We start from the raw sequence: 25,542 nt of genomic DNA, 5'->3' as shown, positions 1-25,542 counted from the left end.
GTGTGTGTGTGTGTGTGTGTGTGTGTGTGTGTGTGTGTGTGTGTGTGTGTGTGTGTGTGTGTGTGTGTGTGTGTGTGTGTGTGTGTGTGTGTGTGTGTGTGTGTGTGTGTGTGTGTGTGTGACCAGATGAAGCTTCTGGACGGTCAGGTATGAATCTTCACGGTTGCTCTCAATAAAGGTTTTTCTTCCTGGCAACCGTTCCAAAGAACCTATCGGCTTGGAGGTGGCAACTAATTGTAGATTTGGAGACTTTGTGACCTCAAGTTGCGACCAAGTTCTGTAATTCTCCAACTGTGGCCCTTGGACTTCTTTGCCTCCCGAAACAGCTTCCTCACTGTGTGTGGGGACAAGATACACTTGGGTCATCTACCCAGGTAAGTTTACCATTGTTCGAGTGGGTTTAAACTTCTAAATTGTAGCCGTAATAGTGATAAGGTATTATTATTTGTACTTTCTGTACTCATTGCCTGATTAATGAAAGTCAACAACCATTTGTCTCTTTTCATATGTGAATTATTTTCTTTCCCCATGGTGATGGATGAAATAGGGATTTTACATGTGTGTTACCTCCTTTTTATTCCCCAGTGAAACTAGAAGACATTAAAGGCCACAATACAGTTCCTTATACTGAAATGAATTAAAAAATAAGTAGAATGTTAATGGAGATTACATTTTGTTTGATATTATTTCTAAGAAACATTAATAATCATTCAGCATTTTTAAACCTTTCTTTTTTAGATTTTGTTTTACTTTTACTTTTACACAAAATCTCTTTCTCTGAGCAATTGTATTAGTATAAAATAATATAGAGTGTAATCTCCACATGTTTTTGAGCATACAATATAACAAAGGCATTTGTATTGTTTTTTATACAATCTTATTTTGCTCATCTTTATCAAGGGTGTCAATCATTTTTAGGGTGATTGTAGGTGCTGCCTGAGTGAGGTACTGGGGAGTGTTGAGTCAGATGCCCATGCAAAGATTATATTTGGCGTCGCAGAGTGTGTGAGCATGGAAGAGAGACAGAGTGAGAGAGAAAGAGTGGGTAGTCTGTGTGTGTGTGTCTTTGTGTGTGTGTCTTTGTGTGTGTGTGTTTGACAGGCTGCGGGTGAACATTTACATTTAAGTCATTTTGCAGACGCTCTTATCCAGAGCGACTTACAAATTGGAAAGTTCATACATATTCATCCTGGTCCCCCCGTGGGAATTGAACCCACAACCCTGGCGTTGCAAGCGCCATGCTCTACCAACTGAGCCACACGGGACCTGAACAGTGACAGTGCTTCGTTGCCTGGGAGACAGAGGGCAGTGGACGGCAGTGGAAGCCCCGTCCAAAAGATCCCCCTCTCCCCCATGACACGCCAAAACCCCCTCTCCCCCATGACACGCCAAAACCCCCTCTCCCCCATGACACGCCAAAACCCCCTCTCCCCCATGACATGCCAAAACACAGGGTAGGACATGCTACGCACGCGCACACACACACACAAAAACACACACACACACACACCTGGAATGTACCAAAAACACTTCATCAGCAATTGTTCTCACTTATTTTTCCTCTTTCTCTCTCTCTCTCCTTTTTCCCTTCTCTCCCCCCCTCTCTCTTCCTTCCCCTCTCTTTCCTTTCCCCCTCTCTTCCTTCCCCTCTCTTTCCTTTCCCCCTCTCTTTCCTTTCCCCCTCTCTTTCTCTTCCCCCTCTCTTTCAGGACGTCAGTAAACAGATGAACTCTGTCTTCAAGGAGCTTCTCTCTCGCCAGCCACCCCTGCAGCCTGCTACCCATGCCCCTCCCTTCCTCTTCTTCCTCCTCTCTCCCAGGGGGCAGGAAGGTGGGGTTTAGCTTCAGGGGGTGGGCTCTCTTTAGACCAGCGGACCAATAGAAGGACAGAAGCAGAAGTGAGCCGATAATGATGATTTATTTTTCTGACACGTCTGTGTGTGATATGACATTAGTATGTGATGATGATTGTGTGTGATGATATTAGTATGTGATATTGCTTGTCTTTTAAACCTGTCTCAGTGCTGTCTATCTCTAATAGAACAAGGATGGGTTTGGTTTCCAACAACTCAGGGCTTGGGTAACTTACCTATTTTTGTGATCAATTGTTTTTAAACTTGATATACAATAATTTAAAACACTTAGTAAGGGTATAAAACATACTTTTCAATTACAATACTCAAAACTGGGTCCAACAGCATATCCAAGATGGCCTCCAAACCAGATCCTTCGATGCTGGTTAAAATGTGAAAATGTTTATTTCGCTCCTCCCACTCTAGTAATTCTAACTCTATGGTCTGAGGGGCTTTGTCCACTCTAGTCATATTTCTATGGATGCAACCCTCCTCCCTCTTTCTTAGACCAGTGTTTCCCAAACTCGGTCCTGGGGCCCCCCCTGGGTGCACATTTTGGACCGGGGGGGATGGGGAGGCAGGACCGAGTTTGGGAAACACTGCTCTAATGCACCGTTGATGATGTCACTGTATTAAAATACTTCTGTGGTAAACCGATGACAAATAAATAATAGATTCTGATTGGCTGTCCTCGTGTTATTGTCATATAGCACGTCAGTTCAAAGTAAGTTTAGTTATTTATTACTAGTGTGTGTGTGTACTACACGGTGTCAGAAAAAAACAATTTATTGAAAGTATTAAGTTATCTGTCATGTTAGATATTAGATCATCTACTGAACTAAATACTACAACCTACCATCTACGTATATAGTTGAAGAGGAACAGAATATCAGTGTATGACAATGGGGGGCACTCTGTACAGAATATCAGATCTTTACAAGTCCTGGAGGAGAGGTGTTTAAAGTCTTAGGAACCCCATCAATCAGGAGGCTGGGTTGAGAGAAGTGGGGAGATTTGGAGGGGTGCTGCTACTGGGGGGTGGTACACTGCTGGAGGGGAGGGGTGCTGCTACTGGGGGTGGTACACTGCTGGAGGGGTGCTGCTACTGGGGGGTGGTACACTCCTGGAGGGGAGGGGTGCTGCTACTGGGGGTGGTACACTGCTGGAGGGGTGCTGCTACTGGGGGGTGGTACACTCCTGGAGGGGAGGGGTGCTGCTACTGGGGGTGGTACACTGCTGGAGGGGTGCTGCTACTGGGGGGTGGTACACTGCTGGAGGGGTGCTGCTACTGGGGGGTGGTACACTGCTGGAGGGGTGCTGCTACTGGGGGGTGGTACACTGCTGGAGGGGAGGGGTGCTGCTACTGGGGGGTGGTACACTGCTGGAGGGGTGCTGCTACTGGGGGTGGTACACTGCTGGAGGGGTGCTGCTACTGGGGGGTGGTACACTGCTGGAGGGGTGCTGCTACTGGGGGTGGTACACTGCTGGAGGGGTGCTGCTACTGGGGGGTGGTACACTGCTGGAGGGGAGGGGTGCTGCTACTGGGGGTGGTACACTCCTGGAGGGGAGGGGTGCTGCTACTGGGGGTGGTACACTGCTGTAGGGGTGCTGCTACTGGGGGGTGGTACACTCCTGGAGGGGAGGGGTGCTGCTACTGGGGGTGGTACACTGCTGTAGGGGTGCTGCTACTGGGGGGTGGTACACTGCTGGAGGGGAGGGGTGCTGCTACTGGGGGGTGGTACACTGCTGGAGGGGTGCTGCTACTGGGGGGTGGTACACTGCTGGAGGGGAGGGGTGCTGCTACTGGGGGTGGTACACTGCTGGAGGGGTGCTGCTACTGGGGGGTGGTACACTCCTGGAGGGGTGCTGCTACTGGGGGGTGGTACACTCCTGGAGGGGAGGGGTGCTGCTACTGGGGGTGGTACACTGCTGGAGGGGTGCTGCTACTGGGGGGTGGTACACTCCTGGAGGGGAGGGGTGCTGCTACTGGGGGTGGTACACTGCTGGAGGGGTGCTGCTACTGGGGGGTGGTACACTCCTGGAGGGGAGGGGTGCTGCTACTGGGGGTGGTACACTGCTGGAGGGGTGCTGCTACTGGGGGGTGGTACACTCCTGGAGGGGAGGGGTGCTGCTACTGGGGGGTGGTACACTGCTGGAGGGGTGCTGCTACTGGGGGGTGGTACACTGCTGGAGGGGTGGGGTGCTGCTACTGGGGGGTGGTACACTGCTGGAGGGGAGGGGTGCTGCTACTGGGGGTGGTACACTGCTGGAGGGGTGCTGCTACTGGGGGGTGGTACACTGCTGGAGGGGTGGGGTGCTGCTGGTGTTTGGTGGACTGGGACACGCTGTTTGGTGGGCTGAGACAGGGTGGCTGTTTGGTGGGCTGAGACAGGGTGGGTGTTTGGTGGACTGAGACAGGGTGGCTGTTTGGTGGGCTGGGACATGGTGTGTGTTTGGTGGGCTGAGACAGGGTGTGTGTTTGGTGGGCTGAGACAGGGTGGGTGTTTGGTGGGCTGGGACATGGTGTTTGGTGGGCTGGGACAGGGTGGGTGTTTGATGGGCTGAGACAGGGTGTGTGTTTGGTGGGCTGAGACAGGGTGGGTGTTTGGTGGGCTGAGACAAGGTGCTTGGTGGGCTGGGACAGGGTGGCTGTTTGGTGGGCTGAGACAGGGTGGCTGTTTGGTGGGCTGAGACACGCTGTTTGGTGGACTGAGACAGGGTGGCTGTTTGGTGGACTGGGACACGCTGTTTGGTGGACTGAGACAGGGTGGCTGTTTGGTGGGCTGAGACAGGGTGGCTGTTTGGTGGACTGGGACACGCTGTTTGGTGGACTGAGACAGGGTGGCTGTTTGGTGGGCTGAGACAGGGTGGGTGTTTGGTGGGCTGAGACAGGGTGGCTGTTTGGTGGACTGGGACACGCTGTTTGGTGGACTGAGACAGGGTGGCTGTTTGGTGGACTGGGACACGCTGTTTGGTGGACTGAGACATGGTGTTTGGTGGACTGAGACAGGGTGGCTGTTTGGTGGACTGGGACATGGTGCTTGGTGGACTGAGACAGGGTGGCTGTTTGGTGGACTGGGACACGCTGTTTGGTGGACTGAGACATGGTGTTTGGTGGACTGAGACAGGGTGGCTGTTTGGTGGACTGGGACATGGTGCTTGGTGGGCTGGGACATGGTGTTTGGTGGACTGAGACAGGGTGGGTGTTTTGTGGGCTGAGACAGGGTGGGTGTTTGGTGGGCTGAGACAGGGTGGGTGTTTGGTGGGCTGAGACAGGGTGGGTGTTTGATGAACTGAGACAGGGTGGGTGTTTGGTGGGCTGAGACAGGGTGGGTGTTTGATGAACTGAGACAGGGTGGGTGTTTGGAGGGATGCGGGTGAAAGTGGAAGGAGAGATTGAGGGGTCCTGCCTGGGTTGGGGCGGTGCTGTGGATAGGACGGAGGGTGGCGAGATTGGGTGGGGTGGTTGAGATGTGCTGCTGCTGCGGGGGCTGGGGAGGAGTTGATTGGCCCCGTTGGGTGGTGGAGTGAGAACAGTGGTCTGGCTGTGGTCTGGCTGGGGAGGAGTTGATTGGCCCCGTTGGGTGGTGGAGTGAGAACAGTGGTCTGGCTGTGGTCTGGCTGGGGGGGAGTTGATTGGCCCCGTTGGGTGGTGGAGTGAGAACAGTGGTCTGGCTGTGGTCTGGCTGGGGAGGAGTTGATTGAGTTGGGTGGTGGAGTGAGAACAGTGGTCTGGCTGTGGTCTGGCTGGGGAGGAGTTGATTGGCCCCGTTGGGTGGTGGAGTGAGAACAGTGGTCTGGCTGTGGTCTGGCTGGGGAGGAGTTGATTGGCCCCGTTGGGTGGTGGAGTGAGAACAGTGGTCTGGCTGTGGTCTGGCTGGGGGGGAGTTGATTGGCCCCGTTGGGTGGTGGAGTGAGAACAGTGGTCTGGCTGTGGTCTGGCTGGGGAGGAGTTGATTGGCCCCGTTGGGTGGTGGAGTGAGAACAGTGGTCTGGCTGTGGTCTGGCTGGGGAGGAGTTGATTGGCCCCGTTGGGTGGTGGAGTGAGAACAGTGGTCTGGCTGTGGTCTGGCTGGGGAGGAGTTGATTGGCCCCGTTGGGTGGTGGAGTGAGAACAGTGGTCTGGCTGTGGTCTGGCTGGGGAGGAGTTGATTGGCCCCGTTGGGTGGTGGAGTGAGAACAGTGGTCTGGCTGTGGTCTGGCTGGGGAGGAGTTGATTGGCCCCGTTGGGTGGTGGAGTGAGAACAGTGGTCTGGCTGTGGTCTGGCTGGGGAGGAGTTGATTGGCCCCGTTGGGTGGTGGAGTGAGAACAGTGGTCTGGCTGGATGGGTGTTGGGCTAAGGGGATTGGATGTGGGGATTGAGGGGTGCTCTTCTTGGAGCAGACGACTGGTTAATTGGGGCTGTCGATGAGTTGAGTTGGGTTGATGATTTTGATGCTCTCTGATGGTCTGTAGTGATCTGTGCTGCTCTTTACTGGTTTATGCTGGTCGGTACTGGTCTGTAGGGGATGGACTCTGTGCTGGTCGGTACTGGTCTGTTCTGAGCTCTGCTGGGCTCTGCTGGTCTGTACTGGTCTGTAGTGGTCTGTACTGGTTTGTACTGGTCTGTATTGGTTTGTACTGGGTTGTACTGTTCTGTAGTGGTCTGTACTGGTTTGTAGTGGTCTGTATTGGTTTGTACTGGGTTGTACTGGTCTGTAGTGGTCTGAATCCAGGGATGCTTCAGCGTCTGCACTGCTGTCAGTCTCTCTGTTGGATTCACCTGTAGCAAGGCTTTCACCAGACCTTGTGCTGCTACACACACACACACACACACACACACACACACACACACACACACACACACACACACACACACACACACACACACACACACACACACACACACACACACACACACACACACACACACACACACACACACACACAGACACACACACACACACACACACACACACACACACATACACACACACATACACACACACACACACACACAGAGACACACACACACACACACACACACACACACACACACACACACACACACACACACACACACACACACACACACACACACACAGACACACAGACACACATACATGGTCAGAGACACACAGACACACATACACGGTCAGAGAGGGTAAAATATGTGTGAGCATGAGTGTGTATAAATGTGTCTAAAAGCTTTTGTGTGTATATACAGTACCAGTCAAAAGTTTGGACATACCTTCTCATTCAAGGGTTTTTCTTTATTTTTACTATTTTCTACATTGTAGAATAATAACGAAAACGTCAAAACTATGAAATAAAGTAACCATAAAAGTGTTAAACAAATCAAAAATATATTTTAGATTCTTCAAAGTAGCCACCCTTTGGCTTGATGACAGCTTTGCACACTCTTGGCATTCTCTCTTGAAGGAGTTCCCACATATGCTGAGCACTTGTCGGCTGCTTTTCCTTCACTCTGCGGTCTAACTCATCCCAAACCATCTCAATTGGGTTGAGGTTGGGTGATTGTGGAGGCCAGGTCATCTGATGCAGCACTCCATCACTCTCCTTCTTGATCAAATAGCCCTTACACAGCCTGGAGGTGTGTTGGGTCATTGTCCTGTTGAAAAACAAATGATAGTCCCACTAAGACCAAACCAGATGGGACGGCTTATCGCTGCAGAATGCTGTGGTAGCCATGCTGGTTAAGTGTGACTTGAATTCTAAATAAATAACAGTTATTTAGTGTCACCAGCAAAGCACCATCACACCTCCTCCTCCATGCTTCACGGTGGGAACCACACATGTGGAGACCATCCGTTCACCTACTCTGCGTCTCACAAAGACACAGCGGTTGGAACCAAAAATCTCAAATTTGGACTCATCAGACCAAAGGACAGATTTCCACCGGTCTAATGTCCATTGCTCGTGTTTCTTGGCCCAAGCAACTCTCTTCTTCTTATTGGTGCAATTCGACCACGAAGGCCTGATTCCCACAGTCTCCTCTGGACAGTTGATGTTGAGATGTGTCTGTTACTTGAACTCTGTGAAGCATTTATTTGGGCTGCAATTTCTGAGGCTGGTAACTCTAATAAACTTTAGAGTGCAGCAGAAATAACTCTGGGTCTTCCTTTCCTGTGGCGGTCCTCATGAGAGACAGTTTCTTCATAGCTCTTGATGGTTTATGCGACTGCACTTGAAGAAACTTTTAAAGTTCTTGAAATGTTCCGTATTGACTGATCTTCATGTCTTAAAGTAATGATGGACTGCCGTTTCTCTTTGCTTATTTGAGCTGTTCTTGCCATAATATGGACTTGGTCTTTTACCAAATAGGGTAATCTTCTGTATACCAACCCTACCTTGTCGCAACACAACTGATTGGCTCAAACGCATTAAGAAGGATAGAAATTCCAAAAATGTACTTTTAACATGGCACACCTGTTAATTGAAATGCATTCCAGGTGACTACCTCATGAAGCTGGTTGAGAGAATGCCAAGAGTGTGCAAAGCTGTCATCAAGGCAAAGGGTGCCTACTTTAAAGAATCTCAAATATAAAATATATTTTGATTTGTTTAACACTTTTTTGGTTACTACATGATTCCATGTGTGTTATTTCATAGTTTTGATGTCTTCACTATTATTCTACAATGTAGAAAATAGTTAAAATAAAGAAAAACCCTTGAATGAGTAGGTGTGGCCAAAGTTTTGACTGGTGCTGTATGTGTGTGTAAGTGTGTGCTTATGTCTATACATATGTGTGTGTCTCACCGTCAGATATGTGATCCCAGTAAGGGGCCAGGAAGGTGAGGTGTCCCTCTCTGATCATCTGGAATAGCTCCTCTTGGTCTCTGTCTCTTCTCCGGAACGGAGGGAACCCACAGAGCAGGATGTAGACTATCACCCCCAACGCCCACAGGTCTACCGGCAGACCATACCCTGCAGAGAGAGGTAGAGGGATGGAGAGAGAGAGAGAGAGAGGTGAACAGAGACAAAGATTGTGATAGAGGTAAGTCATTGATAGAGAGAGAAATTAAGTGATAGATAAAGTAAAAGTATAAAGGGAAAGATGTGGTCACCTGTCTCTGAGAGGATCTCCGGGGCGACATAGGTGGGTGTTCCACACACCGTGAAGATGGGTTCTGTTACAACCATGGCTAGACCAAAATCACCCAACTTCAACCTACTGACCCTATCATTACTGTACTCCACCTTGAAGAGAGAGAGAGAGAGAGAGACATACCATCACCACTGTACTCTACCTGGGAGAGAGAGAGAGAGAGAGAGAGAGAGAGAGAGAGAGAGAGAGAGAGAGAGAGAGAGAGAGAGAGAGAGAGAGAGAGAGAGAGAGAGAGAGAGAGAGAGAGAGAGAGAGAGAGAGAGAGAGAGAGAGAGCATCACTACTGTACTCCACCTGGAAGAGAGAGAGAGAGAGAGAGAGAGAGAGAGAGAGAGAGAGAGAGAGAGAGAGAGAGAGAGAGAGAGAGAGAGAGAGAGACCATCACTACTGTACTCCACCTGGAAGAGAGAGAGAGAGAGAGGTACCATCACTACTGTCATGACGTTGGCCTGTTGGTGAGGTTTATGACCCCCATAAATACCTTTTCCCCTTTCCTCTCTCTCTCTACTCTACAGAGTGACTCTTGGAAAGCCCGTTGTTAACATAGAGACTCTGTTAACATCAAAAGGGTGGGGACCAGAACCATATTTCGGTAATCCAACCAGTTGAAAATATCTGTTGGTACTTAAAGAATATGATGTCAGATCAGTTGTTGTCTGGGACATTACATCTGATGATAGGACGACATAAACTGTATATTGGAAAGTCTACACATTCTAGTTATCAGATTCACATGGAATTGTTGTGCAATTTAAATGTTTAAATATGAAACTATTTGTGAAAAGATTAAATGTAATTTTAGCTTCTAAATGAGATAATTGGTTTTCATAAGTAAACTAGATTCAATTCAGTGGCCCCGCCCAAGTGAACAGACATTGGTTGTGAACTATAAAACACGCCCTTCTCTCCACCACTATATAAGCCCTTTACGAAAATGTTACATTTGTGTTCCCGAGGACGTGAGGACAACGGTCCATAGGTTAAAAGGGCTAATATCAAACTACAGAACTAAGCCAACTTCAGCGTGAGCTTAAAGTATGGCAACTTGGTATGAACTTTGAACTCTTATTCACTAATGAAGTGATAGCTCCTAGCCGTTGAGTGAGCAGCAGCAGCTGTAAACGTGGGCTAGGAAAGGACGGACAAAGTATCTCTTCTACCAATCACACGACGGTACGACAACGTATCCGTTCTACCACAAGACATATTCTTCAAAGGACAAGTGAGATCTCTGTTGGGCAACACGGCCCTCCATCTACCACCAACCTATTGAAGCACCGCTCAGAGGAAATATTTCTTGCATTTTCCTTTTCCAAATGGGCGGTTATTTAGAATGCATAAGATTCTGTATTTACGATAGCACAGCTTCACAAGGTCCGATCAGAGACCCTTATTCCTTTGTTCCTCAGTCTTTTCGCGCATTCAAAACCCAACCCCCTTTCTTTGTGTAATCAGCCGTCATATCGGTTCCGTCCGCTAGGGACGTTTTCTTTTATGACATAATTAGTAATCAATGTATGATTCATTCTGTGTATATGTAATTCTGTGTGATTAGCTAGGTATTTAGTAAATAAATAATTAAACCAAATTTTGTATTGCTGATTCAACTTGTTAGCCAGGGTTCGTGACGATAAACAAGAATTCTACGACTTCAGATGAGACTGAATAAGGTGACGATTAAGAACTGACTGCTATTGATGTAAAAGATTACCAGGTCTTTAAGAGTTTATTCGGAAGACAACAGCTCTATAAACATTATTTCGTGGTGCCCCGACTTTCTAGTTGATTACATTTATATGATTAGTTCAATCAGGTAATATTAACTACAGAGAAATTATTTTATAGAATAGCATGTCATATCACTTAATCCGGCATTACAAAGACACGACGCTAATGTACTCTACCTGGGAGAGAGAGATACCATCACTACTGTACTCCACCTGGAAGAGAGAGAGAGAGAGATACCATCACTAATGTACTCCACCTGGAAGAGAGAGAGATACCATCACTACTGTACTCCACCTGGAAGAGAGAGAGAGAGAGATACCATCACTACTGTACTCCACCTGGAAGAGAGAGAGAGAGAGATACCATCACTACTGTACTCCACCTGGAAGAGAGAGAGAGAGAGATACCATCACTAATGTACTCCACCTGGAAGAGAGAGAGAGAGATACCATCACTAATGTACTCCACCAGGAAGAGAGAGAGATACCATCACTAATGTACTCCACCAGGAAGAGAGCGAGAGAGAGAGAGATACCATCACTACTGTACTCCACCTGGAAGAGAGAGAGAGAGAGAGAGATACCATCACTAATGTACTCCACCTGGAAGAGAGAGAGAGAGAGAGAGAGACCATCACTAATGTACTCCACCTGGAAGAGAGAGAGAGAGAGAGAGAGAGATACCATCACTAATGTACTCCACCTGGAAGAGAGAGAGAGAGAGAGAGATACCATCACTAATGTACTCCACCTGGAAGAGAGAGAGAGAGAGATACTATCACTAATGTACTCCACCTGGAAGAGAGAGAGAGAGAGAGAGATACCATCACTAATGTACTCCACCTGGAAGAGAGAGAGAGAGAGAGAGATACCATCACTAATGTACTCCACCTGGAAGAGAGAGAGAGAGAGAGAGATACCATCACTAATGTACTCCACCTGGAAGAGAGAGAGAGAGAGATACCATCACTAATGTACTCCACCTGGAAGAGAGAGAGAGAGAGAGAGATACCATCACTAATGTACTCCACCAGGAAGAGAAAGAGAGATACTATCACTACTGTACTCCACCTGGAAGAGAGAGAGAGAGAGAGAGATACCATCACTAATGTACTCCACCTGGAAGAGAGAGAGAGAGAGAGAGATACCATCACTAATGTACTCCACCTGGAAGAGAGAGAGAGAGAGATACCATCACTAATGTACTCCACCTGGAAGAGAGAGAGAGAGAGAGAGATACCATCACTAATGTACTCCACCTGGAAGAGAGAGAGAGAGAGAGAGATACCATCACTAATGTACTCCACCTGGAAGAGAGAGAGAGAGAGAGAGATACCATCACTACTGTACTCCACCTGGAAGAGAGAGAGAGATACCATCACTAATGTACTCCACCTGGAAGAGAGAGAGAGAGAGAGAGATACCATCACTAATGTACTCCACCTGGAAGAGAGAGAGAGAGAGAGAGATACCATCACTAATGTACTCCACCTGGAAGAGAGAGAGAGAGAGAGATACCATCACTAATGTACTCCACCTGGAAGAGAGAGAGAGAGAGAGAGATACCATCACTAATGTACTCCACCTGGAAGAGAGAGAGAGAGAGAGAGATACCATCACTACTGTACTCCACCTGGAAGAGAGAGAGAGATACCATCACTAATGTACTCCACCTGGAAGAGAGAGAGAGAGAGAGAGATACCATCACTACTGTACTCCACCAGGAAGAGAGAGAGATACTATCACTACTGTACTCCACCTGGAAGAGAGAGAGAGAGAGATACCATCACTAATGTACTCCACCTATTGATTTACCTATTCACACACACACACACACACACACACACACACACACACACACACACACACACACACACACACACACACACACACACACACACACACACACACACACACACACACACACACACACACACACACACACACTGCCTCACCAGTAGGTTTTCAGGTTTCAGGTCTCTGTGAACTATGGTCTTGCTGTGAATGTATCTCAGAGCTTCACTGACATCACACACCATCTGCCCCGCCTCCTCTTCCGGAAACTTCCCACGCTCTGCAATCGCCTCGAACAGGTCGCCCCCGGTAACCATCTCCATGACAAGATAGGAATGTGTGTGTGTGTGGTGGTGTGTGAAGAGGGGCACCACGCGGGGATGTGACAGACTACCCAGAATGCTCAGCTCATTCTGCATCATGTGCTCTCGGCCAATCAGCTTTGAGCGCTCCACAATCTTTACGGCGAAGCCTTCACCGTTGTCGCGCCGACGACACTCGCGCACAACAGCAAAGTTTCCTTCTCCGACCGTGCGGCCGATGTCATAGCAACGCTCAATATCCGACAGAGTGACATCACTATTGTCAGATGGGAGGTCAAAGATAATTTCCTGTTTAGTCCCCGCCTCTTCCTGTTTAGAATCTGAGGAGCAATGTTCTGATTGGCTGAGGGACTCCTCCTCAATCCTACAGATTGATCCAGTGTGGCATCGGGCAGGACCGACGTGAGGTTTCTCTACTTCCTGGTCATTTGTTCTGTTTCCTGTTTTCTTCCTGGTTACGGGAGGAAGTGGAGCCCTCCCTGCTCTCTGATTGGGTCGATCAGAGAGCTTACAGTTCCTGCTGCGTGGGGGAGGGGGTGTGTCTATCTCCTCTTCCTGGGTAAGTGGACCTATCGGTGACGATAGTCTCTCTCTAGTTCCGCTTTTCACTCTGACCCTCTGAAGATGATTGGGGGGGTGAGAGGGGTGTGTGGAGTTTCGTTTAGAATGTGTGTTAGGGTGTGTATGTGTGTGTGCATCCGTGTCCAGGTGTGTGTGAGTAGGGTGTATGGACTGTCTGGTTGGGTTGTTGTGTGTGGAGTGCCTGTTTGGGTGTGTATTGAGGTGTGTCAGTGTGTTTGGGTGTGTATTGGGGTGTGTCAGTGTGTTTGGGTGTGTATTGAGGTGTGTCAGTGTGTTTGGGTGTGTATTGGGGTGTGTCAGTGTGTTTGGGTGTGTATTGGGGTGTGTCAGTGTGTTTGGGTGTGTATTGGGGTGTGTCAGTGTGTTTGGGTGTTTAAGCCTGTGTGTGTCTGCTTTGCGATGTGTGTGTCTGTCCAGGTTGCGTCCTTGTGTAAGTGTATCGCTGTTTGTCGGTGTGTCCGTGTCGGGGTGCGAGTGTGTGTCCGTCCCTTCGCTGTATCCGCTGTCGGCCTTGGCAGCTTCATCGGGTGGAGGGCGTAACCTCCTCTCCCAGGCCCGGAGCGCATCGTCGCAGTAACGGGAATGTTGCGGGAACAGCTCCTCCAAGGCCTCCTTGACGCTCCGGAGCTCAGGACGAGACTTTCCCAACGCCAGGAACGCCGCTTCGCCACGGAAGAAATCACACACACCCCGCACCTGTAGGGAGAGACGGGTTAGACACACACACCTGGACTGAGAGGTGTGGTGTTGTTATGGTTGTTGTGTGTGTGTGAAAGTGTGTTTGTGTGTCTGTTTGGTTACCTCTCGTGCATGTGGCGTGTAAAGGCGTGTGACTCTGGCCCTGTGCCAGCGAGGGAAGCCCAGCGCCTCGGAGACGTCCAATAGAAGCTGTTCGTACGAGACCACGCCCCTACGGTTTAACAGCACCGTCACCTGGCCAGACACAGAGACGATGTCATCGAGAGACCAGGAAGTACTGAGTATTTGTGAGCCAAGCCAACCATAGAATTAGAATTGAATTAAAATGTCAATGAAACCAACTTATTGAATTTAGAATCATGTTTGTTAGTGCAGGGATGGAACAAAAACCTGCACATCCAGTAGCTCTCCAGAAAGAGGGTTGGCTACTCCTTTTTCATCATTTCATTTTACACTGTTACCTTTCTGAGGGCGCTGTGACCGCACGGTCGGACCACAGTAACCAATCGTGGTCGCTCTGCACTTTGCTCAGCATGACGAGTGTGGAAGACTGGGAAAGATGGAGGGAGAGTAGTCCTAGTGGCTGGAAGGTGGGGGTCAGGGTGGGGGTCAGGGTGGGGGAGAGTAGTCCTAGTGGCTGGAAGGTGGGGGTCAGGGTGGGGGAGAGTAGTCCTAGTGGCTGGAAGGTGAGGGTCAGGGTGGGGGAGAGTAGTCCTAGTGGCTGGAAGGTGGGGGTCAGGGTGGGGGAGGGGGAGAGTAGTCCTAGTGGCTGGAAGGTGGGGGTCAGGGTGGGGGAGGGGGAGAGTAGTCCTAGTGGCTGGAAGGTGGGGGTCAGGGTGGGGGAGAGTAGTCCTAGTGGCTGGAAGGTGGGGGTCAGGGTGGGGGAGAGTAGTCCTAGTGGCTGGAAGGTGGGGGTCAGGGTGGGGGAGAGTAGTCCTAGTGGCTGGAAGGTGGGGGTCAGGGTGGGGGAGGGGGAGAGTAGTCCTAGTGGTTGGAAGGTGGGGGTCAGGGTGGGGGAGAGTAGTCCTAGTGGCTGGAAGGTGGGGGTCAGGGTGGGGGAGGGGGAGAGTAGTCCTAGTGGTTGGAAGGTGGGGGTCAGGGTGGGGGAGAGTAGTCCTAGTGGCTGGAAGGTGGGGGTCAGGGTGGGGGAGAGTAGTCCTAGTGGCTGGAAGGTGGGGGTCAGGGTGGGGGAGGGGGAGAGTAGTCCTAGTGGTTGGAAGGTGGGGGTCAGGGTGGGGGAGAGTAGTCCTAGTGGCTGGAAGGTGGGGGTCAGGGTGGGGGAGAGTAGTCCTAGTGGCTGGAAGGTGGGGGTCAGGGTGGGGGAGAGTAGTCCTAGTGGCTGGAAGGTGGGGGTCAGGGTGGGGGAGAGTAGTCCTAGTGGCTGTAAGGTGGGGGTCAGGGTGGGGGAGGGGGAGAGTAGTCCTAGTGGTTGGAAGGTGGGGGTCAGGGTGGGGGAGGGGGAGGGGGAGAGACGGCCAGGGCTGAGGGTGGGGGATACCCCCCATACGCTTAGAGAGGGAGGGTTCTGAAGGAAATGGGGAGAAGATAGGATGGTGGGGAGGCGGAGAGAGAGGGGAGACAGAGAAGTGAATGATGTGGGGAAGGGGGTGAGAAAAAGGGGTAAAGATTGTCGAGGTGAGAGAGATAGAAAGAGAGAGAGAATCAACAGGTTAGTTAGTTGTGACTATTTCTTTCCACTTTCAGAACGTGTGCTTATTAGCTGTCTGTATATAGGTTCACTGGGCTACTGTTTTTCTTAAGATAAGCAAGTAACATGATGCGTGGTTAAGGAAGCGTTAATAATTTAGACAGGAGAGTTCGGCACTCAATGAACCTCAACTGGCCCCTGCAGTCCAAGAGATGGAAAAAGATCAAATCTGATCAGCCGTATTTGTTTACACGCACACACACACACACACACACTACAACAACAACAAAAGCGTGGCCTAGTTCTCTGCTGAAGCTGCATGTTTAATGGAGCATCAGAAACGCCATGTCAAAGTTGAGGATGTTTCACTTTCAGACACACACACAGATACACACACAGATACACACACAGATACACACACAGATACACACACACACACACACAGATACACACACAGATACACACACAGATACACACACAGATACACACACAGATACACACACAGATACACACACAGATACACACACACACACACACAGATACACACACAGATACACACACAGATACACACACAGATACACACACAGATACACACACAGATACACACACAGATACACACACAGATACACACACAGATACACACACAGATACACACACAAACCACAATGGCCGCCATAATACAAAATCAACTAGCTCTCACAGTCTCACGTCAGAATTAGACGTTCATCCATGTTTCTCAAACGTCAAATTTTCAAGTTCCAAAACTTCACATTTCGAAGTGTTTAATGTTCGATTTAGACATTAACTCTGAAATCTTAAGTTTAGGCATTCATTCTGAATGGTTAAGGTTTGGGATAGGTGTAATAGGCTTGGTTATGTTTACACTTAACACTGCAGGAATATGTTTTCGATGTTTATGTATTCCTATTGGTTGGATGAAGTTACATATCAATAAGGTGTTATGCCATTGGTCATGCTTGTAGATAGGGGGAGATCGCAAACGTAACTTCTTCCCAGTCTGATATTGAAATGCAAGCGGTAGGTCAAAGTGGTAGGTCACGTTTTGAAATAGTGTATTCTATTTTCAGATTTACAACCTGTAGGAGCTCTATGTACAAGCCCTGATGTGTATAAGATATGTGTGTACGTTACCTGGTAGATATAGGGGGAATCCTGGGATGTGCTTTAGTATGTTATTGCTGTAAGTGTGAGTTAGCTAGCATGCTCTATTTGTAATGGTCCCGTTAGCGCCCCCTGCTAATTCACAGTTATTTGTAATGGTCCCGTTAGCTCCCCCTGCTAATTCACAGTTATTTGTAATGGTCCCGTTAGCTCCCCCTGCTAATTCACAGTTATTTGTAATGGTCCCGTTAGCTCCCCCTGCTAATTCACAGTTATTTGTAATGGTCCCGTTAGCGCCCCCTGCTAATTCACAGTTATTTGTAATGGTCCCGTTAGCTCCCCCTGCTAATTCACAGTTATTTGTAATGGTCCCGTTAGCGCCCCCTGCTAATTCACAGTTATTTGTAATGGTCCCGTTAGCGCCCCCTGCTAATTCACAGTTATTTGTAATGGTCCCGTTAGCGCCCCCTGCTAATTCACAGTTATTTGTAATGGTCCCGTTAGCTCCCCCTGCTAATTCACAGTTATTTGTAATGGTCCCGTTAGCGCCCCCCGCTAATTCACAGTTATTTGTAATGGTCCCGTTAGCGCCCCATGCGAATTCACAGTTATTTGTAATGGTCCCGTTAGCGCCCCCTGCTAATTCACAGTTATTTGTAATGGTCCCGTTAGCGCCCCCTGCTAATTCACAGTTATTTGTAATGGTCCCGTTAGCGCCCCCTGCTAATTCACAGTTATTTGTAATGGTCCCGTTAGCGCCCCCTGCTAATTCACAGTTATTTGTAATGGTCCCGTTAGCGCCCCCTGCTAATTCACAGTTATTTGTAATGGTCCCGTTAGCGCCCCCTGCTAATTCACAGTTATTTGTAATGGTCCCGTTAGCTCCCCCTGCTAATTCACAGTTATTTCCATTCTAACAGACCAAGCAGGAATCTACAGCCATCAACATACTGTTATCCTGCACATCTAATGTGCATCATTGTGTCTATCGTCGTAGTAGAATAGTAGTAGACGTTACAGTGGTGCTGAGACCAGTCTTCTTCTGGACATCTGTTACAGTGGTGCTGAGACCAGTCTTCTAGTCTTCTCTGGACATCTGTTACAGTGGTGCTGAGACCAGTCTTCTAGTCTTCTTCTGGACATCTGTTACAGTGGTGCTGAGACCAGTCTTCTTCTGGACATCTGTTACACTGGTGCTGAGACCAGTCTTCTAGTCTTCTCTGGACATCTGTTACACTGGTGCTGAGACCAGTCTTCTAGTCTTCTTCTGGACATCTGTTACACTGGTGCTGAGACCAGTCTTCTAGTCTTCTTCTGGACATCTGTTACAGTGGTGCTGAGACCAGTCTTCTAGTCTTCTTCTGGACATCTGTTACACTGGTGCCGAGACCAGTCTTCTAGTCTTCTCTGGACATCTGTTACACTGGTGCCGAGACCAGTCTTCCAGTCTTCGCTGGATATCTGTTACATAGGCTTAAATGTATTTTATTTAAGCTTTATTAAACTAGGCAAGTCAGTTAAGAACAAATTCTTATTTACAGTGACGGCCTACCGAGGAACAGTGGGTTAACTGCCTTGTTCAGGGGCAGAATGACAGATTTTAACCTTGTCAGCTCGGGGATTCGATCCAGCAACCTTTCGGTTACTGGTCCAACGCTCTAACCACTAGGCTACAAAACAAACAACAATCTGAAAAACAACTTTCTATTACTAGATTCGAACATGCAACCTTTGACGCCCATCCATCATCCCTGTCCACAACACCCTAAAAAAACTGTAACCTACTTGAAGCCAACAGTGCTCACTGTTGCCCCTAGTGGCAGGTTTCCACATCATCTCCTAACATCCTCAGACATGGATGGACATCAAATGCTGACTTGTATAATGGCTGTACAAAATACAGTTGTACTGTATCTGTAGGCTATCTTACTCCTACTCAAATCCTTCACAGGATGAGCTTCACAATTAACATATATGATGATATTAACGTTTGTTTTTTTTCTTCTAAGCTACAGAATAAATATTAAGACTGGACAATACATGAATTTGAGAGAATGTATATTTTTTAACTTTTAATAAAGCATTAAGTTTCAGAGTTTTAAACTCTCCACTCACCTGCTGCTCTCCATCTAGCGTCCGCCGCCACGTCGCATCCGAACCGTTGTTTCCACGCGGGCGTCATAGCCTACCTGTTCACTATACTAACACACTCATTCGGACTTTCCGTTGACCATTTCTTTACCAACAGTGGAGGTCATTATTTCATGTAACAACTTCTGCCTCTGCCGTTTTTGGAAGAGAGATGAGGAATAGTTGACAGGATGTGCGTGTTGACCTCCTCTGACCACCACATGGAAGGAACACCAGAGTTGCTACTTGTGCGCGTGCTAGGCGTCCAGACTTGCAACATAAACTCTCTCTCGAAAGTTAAGCAAAAGGAAGACGGATGGGATGTTGGTACCTTACATAACAACAACACTACCGCCAAAACGGCTCGGTAACAACAACACAGCGGCGATCATTGCAGGAATAACGGGAGAGATGCGTCACCGTTTTGGCACAGCTCGCTCCCCGTTCGCAACAGACCGGTGCCTCTCCTCACTCACACACGTCTCTGCGTAGACACACACACAAACAAACACACACAAGTAGCCTCGCTATGCGATTGATAACAAAAACTAACTTTTCCCTTTGGTTTTGTTCAGGGCAAATGCATGCTTCGTGGAGAGACAGAAACAGACAGACCAGAGGAAAGAGAGGAGATGAGAAAGAGAGAGAAACAGAGAGGCGGTATCTGGGATGGAATCCCACCTCTGTCCAGCCGGTGTCTTTGTCCCGCTCTCTCTAAGGGTCCGTCACCACGGTTACGGCTAACACCTGGTCTGTTACCAGGGTTACTGCTAACACTGCAGCCCCCAGCGTTGGGTCTCATTCAGGATACTCATCCTGGATCTCCCTTACAGAAAAAAAAACAGGCTTCTTGGCGAACAGTTGTGGCAAATATTTAGCCATTTGCCAAAAACTACTATTTTCACATGCAAATTTGTTTTGTAGCAAACTGTTGCGCCAAATTTTACGGACACTTGTGAACTTCTGACCAACAATTTTAGGAAACTTGTGTCGAACGTTCAACTGTTTGCTGCAAATTTATGAATATGAAAATTAGATCAGGTTTTGGGTTACTTTGTGTATTAACACACAAAACAAATTCAAATCATCAGCATGGTAATGAAGAAAAGAGCAAAGACAGGATATTTCCCAAATAAAATATTTATTTCATATTTTTATGAAGTTACAGCATTTACCAACCGACATTTACAACATTTACATGAGAGAAATGTGAACACTATGTGGATGTAGACCTTGTGATGTTTAAAGAGGCAACTACAGAATTTACATTTCTCCCGGGTGGCGCAGTGGTCTAGGGCACTGCATCGCAGTCTCTGAGTCTCTGGGTTCGCGCCCAGGCTGGGCTGGGTTTGCGCCCAGGCTCTGTCGCAACCGGGAGGTCCGTGGGGCGACGCACAATTGGCATAGCGTCGTCCGGGTTAGGGAGGGTTTGGCCGGTAGGGATATCCTTGTCTCAGTATGTAAAATGTAATAAAAATGTATGCACTCTACTGTAAGTCGCTCTGGATAAGAGCGTCTGCTAAATGACTGAAATGTAAATGTACAAGAGCCAAGAGATAACTGAGCTATAGCTTTCAACATTGGAATTTTAAAAGATAGTTAACAAAAGTGAAATAATTCAAACTAAAACTAAATCAAACCCAGTTCAGATCCATTTCCTTTTTGAGTGAACTTTGGAGATGGTGGCTTTGAGAAGACCTTTGTCCAAAGCTTGTTGTGTGCATGTACTGAAACAATCAGAAAACAAAAATAACATTAGGATACTGAAAATGAAATGTTATATTGTGGCATCTTAAAATGTATGCACTCACTACTGTAAGTCACTCTGGATAAGAGTGTCTGCTAAGTGACTAAAATGTAAATGTAAAATGTAAAAGGTAGACTCAGAGGCTAATGGGTGGGCTTGGTTTTGGGGAAACGGGATCAATTGTTACAAAAGTTGCCTTGATGATGCTATGCTTCTCACTGAAACTGTCATTCTATACATTTTTTTCAGCAAGATAACAATGTTTCTGCCTTGTATAAATGCTAAATAAACAAACGATGCAGCTAGCATAAACTGGGTCTTAGGCCAGGTTTTTCTCCAGCCAAGCCTCAACACAATTGATTCAACCTAATCAATTAATTATGATCTTCAAGCTAGACTGGGGACTTCATTATTAAGAGACAGTTGTCTACTAGTGGTCTCTTCTTCCTGACTCAGGTGTATACTGCTTGGGTGGAAGAAAAGCAACATAACATTGAGTCATGTCTAATATTATGTTTCCAAAATGAATTACTGTTAACTTACATCTCAAAGCCATGAATGCAAGACGCCCTGACCTGGTGCACACATATTTCTCTGTTTGATTGAAGGCCTCTATCTGTCTTTTTGCCTTGTAACGGATTGCTTCTAGAAAAAGATAAGGAACAACACATGATGGATATGAGCTAGCTGCTAGTTTAAAGCAATGGAAGATCTAATTGTTACAAATAATGAATGTATAGGTTACATTTATGAGAATAATGCATGCATTACCTTATCAAGCTTGAAGACCATACACTCATTTATCACAGCAGTAAAAAGGGTTATGAGTGAGTGTAACAGTATAACTTTAGTACGTCCCCTCGCCCCGACCCGGGCGCGAACCAGGGACCTTCTGCACACATCAACAACTGACGCCCACGAAACATCGTTACCCATCGCTCCACAAAAGCCGCGGCCCTTGCAGAGCAAGGGGAAACACTACTTCTAGGTTTCAGAGCAAGTGACGTAACTGATTGAAACGCTATTAGCGCGTACCCGCTAACTAGCTAGCCATTTCACATCCGTTACATGAGTGCACGACAAACATCTTTCCAGGGTGCTGATGCAGCCTCCTCCTAGTACAGTCTATTCCAACACCACGGGTAGGGGAAGGGTATCCATCTGTAAAAGGGACGTTTTGTTTTGTTTTGCAATTCGCTACACCCACAAGAACATCTGTTAAACATGTGTATGTGACCAATACAATTTGATTTGATGTCAAATCAGCTCATACTGTTTGTACCTTAGCTGTTGTGCTAGCTAACATGCTACTGAACAGTGACACTAGCTTATTGACCTGCATATTGGTATTAAAAGACAGCAACGTATTCACCTAAAATATAAGTATTTAGGCAAATCATTAGTTAGCTAGCGATCACATTAATTGTGCAAAAATATGATAGATAACGTTAGCCAGCTAGCTAAACGCTAGCCAGTCAGTGGCGACGGCAGATTGAAACTGATGTCAACAAAATGTGATTCACCCTATCCCATAAAACATTGCTTACTAGGCATCAATTAGCTAACACAATTTTAAAGTGTATCGGGAAGTTTAATTATTAAGTTAGTCACTCACCGGACAACTTCAGTAGGTAGCTAACTAGATAGATAGCTTGGTTTCAATTTTCCAACAGAGTTTTCTTATCCACCTGATTGGTCGTCAACACACACAAAGTTACAGACATACGCACACATTGTGATTTTGTTGTATGGTGGTATTGAACATTTTGTGTTGTGGACATGTGGTGGTGTAGGGATGTTATATGATGTACTGTTTTATATTTAGCTCATTCAGTACAAACATAGTTCACTGTTTTATCTTTTTTTTTATACAGTTGAAGTCAGAAGTTTACATACACCTCAGCCAAATACATTTAAACTCAAGTTTTTCACAACTCCTGACATTTAATCCTAGTAAAAATTCCCTGTCTTAGGTCAGCTAGGATCGCCACTTTATTTTAAGAATGTGAAAGGTCAGAATAATAGTAGAGAGAAAGATTTAACCTTCCCAAGTTCTCTCACGTCACCCCGCTCCTCCGCTCTCTCCACTGGCTTCCAGTTGAAGCTCGCATCCGCTACAAGACCATGGTGCTTGCCTACGGAGCTGTGAGGGGAACAGCACCTCCGTACCTTCAGGCTCTGATCAGGCCCTACACCCAAACAAGGGCACTGCGTTCATCCACCTCCGGCCTGCTCGCCTCCCTACCTCTGAGGAAGTACAGTTCCCGCTCAGCCCAGTCAAAACTGTTCGCTGCTCTGGCACCCAAATGGTGGAACAAACTCCCTCACGACGCCAGGTCAGCGGAGTCAATCACCACCTTCCGGAGACACCTGAAACCCCACCTCTTTAAGGAATACCTAGGATAGGATAAAGTAATCCTTCTAACCCCCCCCCCCCCTTAAAAGAGTTAGATGCACTATTGTAAAGTGGTTGTTCCACTGGATATCATAAGGTGAATGCACCAATTTGTAAGTCGCTCTGGATAAGAGCGTCTGCTAAATGACTTAAATGTAAAATGTAAATGTAATGATTTATTTCAGCTTTTATTTTTTTCATTACATTCCCAGTGGGTCAGAAGTTTACATACACTCAATTAGTATTTGGTAGCATTGCCTTTAAATTGTTTAACTTGGGTCAAACGTTTTGGGTAGCCTTCCACAAGCTTCCCACAATAAGTTGGGTGAATTTTGGCCCATTCCTCCTGACAGAGCTGGTGTAACTGAGTCAGGTTTGTAGGCCTCCTTGTTCGCACATTCTTTTTCAGTTCTGCCCACAAATTTTCTATAGGATTGAGGTCAGGGCTTTGTGATGGCCACTCCAATACCTTGACTTTGTTGTCCTTAAGCCATTTTGCCACAACTTTGGAAGTATGCTTGGGGTCATTGTCCATTTGGAAGACCCATTTCCAACCAAGCTTTAACTTCCTGATTGAGGTCTTGAGATGTTGCTTCAATATATCCACATAATTTTCCTGTCTCATGATGCCATCTATTTTGTGAAGTGCACCAGTCCCTCCTGCAGCAAAGCACTCCCACAACATGATGCTGCCACCCCCGTGCCTCACGGTTGGGATGGTGTTCTTCGGCAAGCAAGCTTACCATTTTTCCTCCAAACATAACGATGGTCATTATGGCCAAACAGTTCTATTTTTGTTTCATCAGACCAGAGGACATTTCTCCAAAAAGTACGATATTTGTCCCCATGTGCAGTTGCAAACCGTACACTGGCTTTTTTATGGCGGTTTTGGAGCAGTGGCTTCTTCCTTGCTGGGTGGCCTTTCGGGTTGCGTCGATATATGACTTGTTTTACTGTGGATATAGATACTTTTGTACCTGTTTCCTCCAGCATCTTCACAAGGTCCTTTGCTGTTGTTCTGGGATTGATTTGCACTTTTCGCACCAAAGTACGTTCATCTCTAGGAGACAGAACGCGTCTCATCCCTGAGCGGTATGACGGCTGCGTGGTCCCATGGTGTTTATACTTGTGTACTATTGCTTGTACAGATGAATGTAGTACCTTCAGGCATTTGGAAATTGCTCCCAAGGATGAACCAGACTTGTGGAGGTCTACAATTTTTTTCTGAGGTCTTTGCTGATTTCTTTCTTTTGTGAGACGCTGTCTTAGGCGTCTCACACCACGGACATTGCAATTTATTGCCCTGGCCACATCTGCAGTCCTCATGCCTCCTTGCAGCATTCCTAAGGCACGTTCACGCAGATGAGCAGGCACACAGGGCATCTTTATTTTGGTGTTTTTCAGAGTCAGTAGAAAGGCCTCTTTAGTGTCCTAAGTTTTCATAACTGTGACCTTTTTTTTGCTGAGTTTATATAGGACAGCAGCCTCGGTGCAGGGTTGCATAACCGAGTGGAAGCCGGCTAGTGATGTCTATTTAACAGTCTGATGGCCTTGAGATAGAAGATGTTTTTTGGGATCTTGGTCCCAGCTTTGATGCACCTGTACTAACAATTGTGCATCTGTAAAAGTTTGTGAGGGTTTTAGGGGCCAAGCCACATTTCTTCAGCCTCCTGAGGTTGAAGAGGCGCTGTTGCTGTTGCGCCTTCTTCACCACACTGTCTGTGTGGGTGGACCATTTCAGATCATCAGTGATGTTTATGCCGAGGAAGCTTTCCACCTGCTACACTGCGGTACTGTCGATTTGAATAGGGGCGTGCTCCCTCTGCTGTTTCCTGAAGTCCACGATCATCTCCTTTGTTTGTTGATGTTGAGTGAGAGGTTATTTTCCTGCCACCACTCTCACAGGGCCCTCACCTCCTCCCTGTAGGCTGTCTCGTCATTGTTGGTAATCAGGCCTACTACTGTTGTGTCGCCTGCAAACTTGAGGATTACGTTGGAGGCGTGCGTGACCACACAGTCATGGGTGAACAGGGAGTACAGGAGGGGGCTGAACACGTACCCTTGTGGGGCCCCTATGTTGAGTATCAGCGAAATGGAGGTGCTGTTTCCTACCTTCACCACCTGGAGGCGGACCGTCAGGAAGTCCAGGACTGAGTTGCACAGGGTGGGGTTCAGACCCAGGGCTCCAAACTAAATGATGAGCTGGGAGGGCACTATGGTGTTGAATGCTGAGCTATAGTCAATGAACAGCATTCTTACATAGATATTCCTCTTGTCCGGATGGGATAGGGCAGTGTGCAGTGCGAAGGCGATTGCATCCTCTGTGGAATTATTGGGGCGGCAAACAAAAAGCCATGACATCATTTTCTGGAATTTTCCAAGCTGTTTAAAGGCACAGTCAACTTAGTGTATG

General features: G+C 47.5%; 2 protein-coding genes, 1 long non-coding RNA gene and 1 other non-coding gene across 4 annotated transcripts in view; 1 reads left to right on the top strand and 3 right to left on the bottom strand.

The window, feature by feature from the left end:
- Positions 1-2,533, top strand: part of LOC139559140 (uncharacterized) — a 5,243-nt gene extending 2,710 nt beyond the window's left edge. Inside the window, exon 3 of the long non-coding RNA XR_011671696.1 lies at positions 1,710-2,533. This is a non-coding gene — a long non-coding RNA (uncharacterized lncRNA). The remainder of the gene's footprint in view (positions 1-1,709) is intronic.
- trnaa-ugc (transfer RNA alanine (anticodon UGC)) lies at positions 1,191-1,267 on the bottom strand. Its single transcript has one exon. It is a non-coding gene; the product is annotated as a tRNA-Ala (tRNA).
- Positions 2,534-4,058: 1,525 nt separating the features above from the next.
- Positions 4,059-5,006, bottom strand: LOC139558520 (uncharacterized). The gene has a single exon (XM_071373684.1). It carries the CDS (start codon positions 5,004-5,006, stop codon positions 4,059-4,061), a length of 948 nt encoding a protein of 315 aa, XP_071229785.1.
- A 1,190-nt stretch (positions 5,007-6,196) lies between these two features.
- On the bottom strand, positions 6,197-14,761 carry LOC139558518 (serine/threonine-protein kinase DCLK3-like; the record flags this gene model as incomplete). The annotated part of the gene is made up of 6 exons (XM_071373683.1): positions 6,197-6,647; positions 8,614-8,781; positions 8,922-9,054; positions 12,645-14,084; positions 14,190-14,321; positions 14,549-14,761. Coding segments are annotated over 6 exons (2,409 nt in total), but the record flags the coding sequence as incomplete, so codon positions are not given.
- Between the last annotated feature and the right edge of the window lie 10,781 nt (positions 14,762-25,542).

The sequence above is a fragment of the Salvelinus alpinus genome, chromosome 29 (genome assembly GCF_045679555.1).
Source record: "Salvelinus alpinus chromosome 29, SLU_Salpinus.1, whole genome shotgun sequence".
In the NCBI taxonomy this organism is placed as follows: Eukaryota; Metazoa; Chordata; class Actinopteri; order Salmoniformes; family Salmonidae; genus Salvelinus; species Salvelinus alpinus.
The sequence above is the reverse complement of the archived record's forward strand: the minus strand, read 5'-3'. Positions and strand labels throughout refer to the sequence as shown.

Excerpts from the sequence above, each read along its gene's own strand:
- LOC139558520 (XM_071373684.1), bottom strand. The coding sequence starts at position 5,006 with ATGTCCCAGTCCACCAAACAGCCACCCTGTCTCAGTCCACCAAACACC.